This window comes from Crocuta crocuta, unplaced genomic scaffold (genome assembly GCF_008692635.1).
Source record: "Crocuta crocuta isolate KB4526 unplaced genomic scaffold, BGI_CrCroc_1.0 scaffold143, whole genome shotgun sequence".
NCBI classification, from domain to species: Eukaryota; Metazoa; Chordata; class Mammalia; order Carnivora; family Hyaenidae; genus Crocuta; species Crocuta crocuta.
In genome coordinates, this window is record NW_027529175.1 from 4,139,367 (window position 1) to 4,144,327 (window position 4,961).

Sequence of the window (4,961 nt, forward strand, 5' to 3'; positions counted from 1 at the left end):
TTGGGGGGGGGGTAGGGGGTGGGGGGAGTCCGCTGGGCTTGAACAAACCCTGAGCTACCTTGACTACCAGATTCTTGGCATCAGCTTCAGCTGACACCTTCCCCCAAGGGCCAACCTGGCAGACCAGGCCCTTCTTCTTTTATTTCCATGTGTACCCCTTGAGCTTTCTGGAGCCTAGAGTGACCTAACTTTGCCTTAGGGCTTTTAGGTAGGTTTGTCTTTGGCTGAACGCCCCTAATCCACCTTCTAGGATTGATCAGATTAGATTTAGGGGGTGACTCTGGTGATTTACGTGGCCAAATGGCATGGTGAGACGCCCATCTTCAGTTTTTGCTTTATGTTTGGTTTGGCTCATTTTCATGCTGATACCTGTTTGTGTGTGTGTGTCTGTCTTGGTTTTATCCCTGCAGACTGGTGACCTGGATTCCCGATATTCCTGAGGACATCCAGTGGCTGCAGTGGGCCATCTGGCACCTGTGTTCTCGGGTGATGACACATCTCTTCCCCACGTTCAGGTACATGATTTGGTTGTGGGTGTGTGGGTCTGGCAGGGATCCCTTTCATCTGGAAGTTGGGGGGGGTGCCTATTTATGTAGATTCTCATCTGACCTCCAACTTGCCAGTGAGAAGGAAGAGGCCTGGCAGGTGGCCTGCAGCTGAGGCTGGTGGGTCAGCTGGTCTGTGTGAGGAATCTGAATGGCTCTCATATACCCATGGGTGTCGGGTGGGAAGTGTCCCAGCTGGCAGGGCCACAGGCTTAGAATCCCGGGATGATGACATCACCCCAGGACGGAGGGGTGGTGGACATGTGGCTTTGGATACCGCCGCCCTGAGGGGCCCCCAGTGTGCATGGCGGTGCACTCAGACTTGGCTGCTGGTGTCCATCCGTCAGTGCCGAGACAGAAGACCTGAGTTTGTATCCCTCATTTGTTTCAGACCCCAGATTCCGACAAGCAGCCAGCAACCTGCCCCGGGGGACACGAGGGTGTCTCTCGCCTCCTGGCTCCGTAGTGGGGCCCTGCACACCTGGGGACTGGCCCGCAGGGGCCGGGCCGAGCTCGCCCAGCCAAGCCATCCTCCTGGCCGGCCTGGCCTTTTGGGGCTGGGGTTGGGCGAGAGTCCTCCGTCCCTGCTCTCCTAGTGCAGATGAGTTTCTTAGTCACGTGAGGGGACACGTTTAGGACGTTCTTTCGCAGGTGCTGGGCCTTTCTGATCTTTCTGATCACAGCTACTTCCGCGCTGGCGCGTAATGCTTCGGCATCCGGGACACACGGAGTCTTGCCTCTGTGCTGAATTTCTAGATGATTGAAACCAAAGGCAACGTACTCTTTTTTGAAAAGCTAGGCCAGGCTGCTTTCAGGTGTGTGTGCGGTGGCCTGGGGCTTAACGGAGTCTAGTATGTACGTTCCTGGGTCCATTAGCTCGGCCGGCTGGGAAATGGCAGGAGGAAGCCTGGTGTGGAGGGACCATTGTCAGCTCCGTCTTGTAGCCTTCCCAGGTCAGGGTTCCTTGAGGAGCCGGTGCCGTGACAGGTGGTGGGAGACTCGTGGCTGGGGGCTGGGCTGCCCTTTGTGCCGTCTTGGGGGCTGCAAGGAAGAGAAACGGGATCCCGTCTCCCCATCCAGGACTGGGCACTGCGGCAGGCGCGGGGGCCGCCTTGTCCAAGGAGGGAGCTGCAGGTCATGGCCATTAAAAGGCGGTAACTGACATTTTGGAACGCTTTTTTTGCCCGAGCCTCAATATGGGATAGAGTTTTGTATAAAATAGAAAGGAACCTTATTATCTGTTGCATTAGAGGTTATGTGACTCAGCGAGGTGTTAAGCCTCAGGGAGAATCCAGGGCAGAGACGGGCGTCCCAGGCCCCCGGGCAGGAGTCCAGCACAACGGAGGGGCTTGTGGTCTGTGCTCCTCTTTTCTCAATGGCCCCTGCCCGCTCTGTACCCCCGGAGCCTTAGCGGAGACCGAGAGACAGGGCCCTACCTTCTCCCCGGGTGTGAGTGTTGGCAAGCCCAGAGCCGTATGACTCAAGGTGAACCGCGCGGTCTTTCTTATGCATTTGAGTGGAACAAAAAGGACACTGATAAGCTCAGAATCCTCCGCTCTGGCTCAGGAAGCCGCAGCCGCCACCTGCGCTGTGTTATGTGGCGTCGAAGAACCGGCAAGTTCAGACAGAGCGCTTCCCTGCAAACACGTCCCCTTGAACAGAGAGCGTGCTTCTGGGCCTAGCCCCTATGCGAGGCCGTTTCCTTCCGCTGTGATGAGATCGGGAGTTCCAGAGGCCGGCCCGTGTGTACATACGGGGCCACTGCCCGACGTGGGACCCCTCTTCGGCTCGTCACTGAGTCCTTGAGTCTCTGGGACGTGGGCACCCAGGCTCCCGTTCTGATGGCGCTTGCCCCCTAAGTGAGGCCAGGGCTGGGAGGCTCTCCCAGCCTCTTGAGCCCCAGAATGAGGCACCGTCCCCCTTGCTGAGCTGGCCTGGGGGTTGGAGAGGCCACGTCCGACACCCACCTGGGCAGTTTGGAGCATTCGCTCACACCCTGTTCTGAGCCCTGATTCTCAAGTCTGCTGATCACCGCAGCATAGCCCATGAGCAGACACCAGTACCCTTTCGCACTATTTTACAAGAACTGCCCTATTTTTCTACAGTCCAGATCTAACTAATTGTCAGTCTTTTTTCCACTTAGTTTATTGTCAAATTGGTCTCCATTTAACACCCAGTACTCATCCCCACAAGTGCCCTCCCCCATGCCCATCACCCTCTTCCCCTCCCCCACACCCCCATCAACCATTAGTTTGTTCTCAACATTCAAGGGTCTCTCATGGTTTGCCTCCCGCCCTTTCCAAATATTTTCCCCCTTCTCCTCCCCCATGGTCCTCTGTTAAGATCCTCCGAATGCACCTATATATGCAAACATACGGTATCTGTCCTTCTCTGCCTGACTTGTTTCACTCAGCATAACACCCTCAAGTTCCATCCGTGTTGCTACACAGGCCAGATTTCATTCTTTCTCATCACCATGTAGTATTCCATCGTAGAGACGACCCACATCTTCTTTATCCATTCGTCCGTTGATGGACACTTAGGCTCTTTCCATATTTTGGCTATTGTTGAAAATGCGGCTATGAACATTGGGGTACATGTGCCCCTAGGCATCAGCACTCCTGTGTCCCTTGGGTAAATTCCCAGCACTGCTATTGCTGGGTAGGGGAGTTCTAGTGTTCATTTTTTGAGGAACCTCCCCACTGTTTTCCAGAGGGGCTGCACCAGTTTCCATTCCCACCAACAGTGTAGGTGGGTGCCCGTTTCTCCACATTCTCGCCAGCATCTAGAGTCCTCTGATTTGCTCATTTTAGCCACTCTGAGTGGCGGGAGGTGGTATCTCCGTGTGGCTTTGATTTGTATTTCCCTGATGAGGAGGGACACTGAGCATCGTTTCATGTGTCTGTTGGCCATCTGGATGTCCTCCTTGGAGAAGTGTCTGTTCACATATTCTGCCCATTTCTTCACTAGGTTGTTTATTTTTTGGGTGTGGAGTTTGGTAAGTTTCTTATAGATTTTGGATACTAGCCTTTTATCTGATCTGTTATTTGCAACTGTCTTTTCCCATTCCGTCGGCTGCCTATTAGTTTTATGGATTGTCTCCTTTGCCGTGCAGAAGGCTTTTATCTTGATGAGGTCCCAGTAGTTCATTTTTGCTCTTGATTCCCTTGCCTTTGGGGGTGTGTCAGGTATGAAATTGCTGCAGTGGAGGTCAAGGAGGTTGTTTCCTGCTTTCTCCTCTTGGGTATTGAAGGTTTGCTGTCTCACATTCAGGCCCTTTATCCACTATGAGTTTATTTTTGTGTATTGTGCAGGACAGTGATCCCGTTTCATTCTTCTCCCCATTGCTGTCCAGTTCTCCCAGCACCACCTGTTAAAGAGGCTCTCTTTTGTCCATTGGGTGCTCTCCTGCTTTGTCAAAGATGAGTTGACTGTACATTTGTGGGTCCAGTTCTGAGTTCTCAGTTCTATTCCATTGGTCTGTGTGTCTGGTTTTGTGCCCTGGTTGTCACACGATATCCGCTAACAGCTGATAGGAGTACATGCAACTTATTTTCTTACTACTTTTTGAAATGGCTCAACCTCCTTCAAATGAGCTCATGCTTGTAAGTTTTAGAAAACCTGTGCTAAGACGAAAAAGGATAAGATTTTTATAGGAAGGGCCAAGGCTCCACTCGCCACCTGGGCCTTAGATGCCTCCCCACGCCCACTCCCCTACGGGCCCTCACCTCCCCAGCACGCCTGACGGTTCTCATCAGCACGGAAAAGCTCTGAAGTTCCACTACCTTAGCAAACACTACCCCACACCCCCAATATGGTGCCTTTATGGTCTGAAATTTCCCACTGTCAGGTATCATCACTGTGTGGTCTGCCAAATGCCAGGGAGCAGCAGTCTTTATCTGGTGAACAGGTCATGAAGCTTAGTGCAAGAGCATGAGCCTAACCTTGGTTTTTTTTTTTTTTTTAAAAGAAAAAGGTGTGTTATGTGTGTCTCTGGAGAAAAGACTGAGAACTATTCACCAGAAGTCCTGACAGTGGTGGTCATTATGCCGTTTTGTGTAATTATACTTTATTAGTCGTGCCTGTTTTGAAATTTCTAAGGTAAATATGTATTACTTTCATTAGAAAACAACTCCTAATAAACGTGACTTTGAAAACGTGTTCCCTCGTCTCTATGCCCTTTCCAGAAGCCCTGCTTTTCTTTTGTCCCCTTGAGCCCCTTCAAATGCACCCCTCCAGGGTTAAGGCCCCCCCCGGCCAGGTATCCCCACATGGACTCCGTCCTAGACACTGGACCCTCCCCCGCGGCAGTCCCTCTCCTTCTCTGGGACCCCACTGTCCTGAGTGCTGGGCTCATCCCCCAGGCTCAGCTGTGCCTGCCGTACTGAGAGTTCACAGCTGTTTCTGGGGACCTCA

The 4,961-nt window shown here is 52.7% G+C and overlaps 1 protein-coding gene across 1 annotated transcript in view; it reads left to right on the forward strand.

The window, feature by feature from the left end:
- The window catches only part of PNPLA3 (patatin like domain 3, 1-acylglycerol-3-phosphate O-acyltransferase), a 16,514-nt gene extending 11,839 nt beyond the window's left edge, over positions 1–4,675 (forward strand). Inside the window, exons 8-9 of the mRNA XM_077757869.1 lie at positions 411–515; positions 4,516–4,675. Coding sequence (XP_077613995.1) covers positions 411–515; positions 4,516–4,621 — 211 coding nt within the window. The 3' untranslated portion in view covers positions 4,622–4,675. The remainder of the gene's footprint in view (positions 1–410; positions 516–4,515) is intronic.
- Positions 4,676–4,961: the final 286 nt, after the last annotated feature.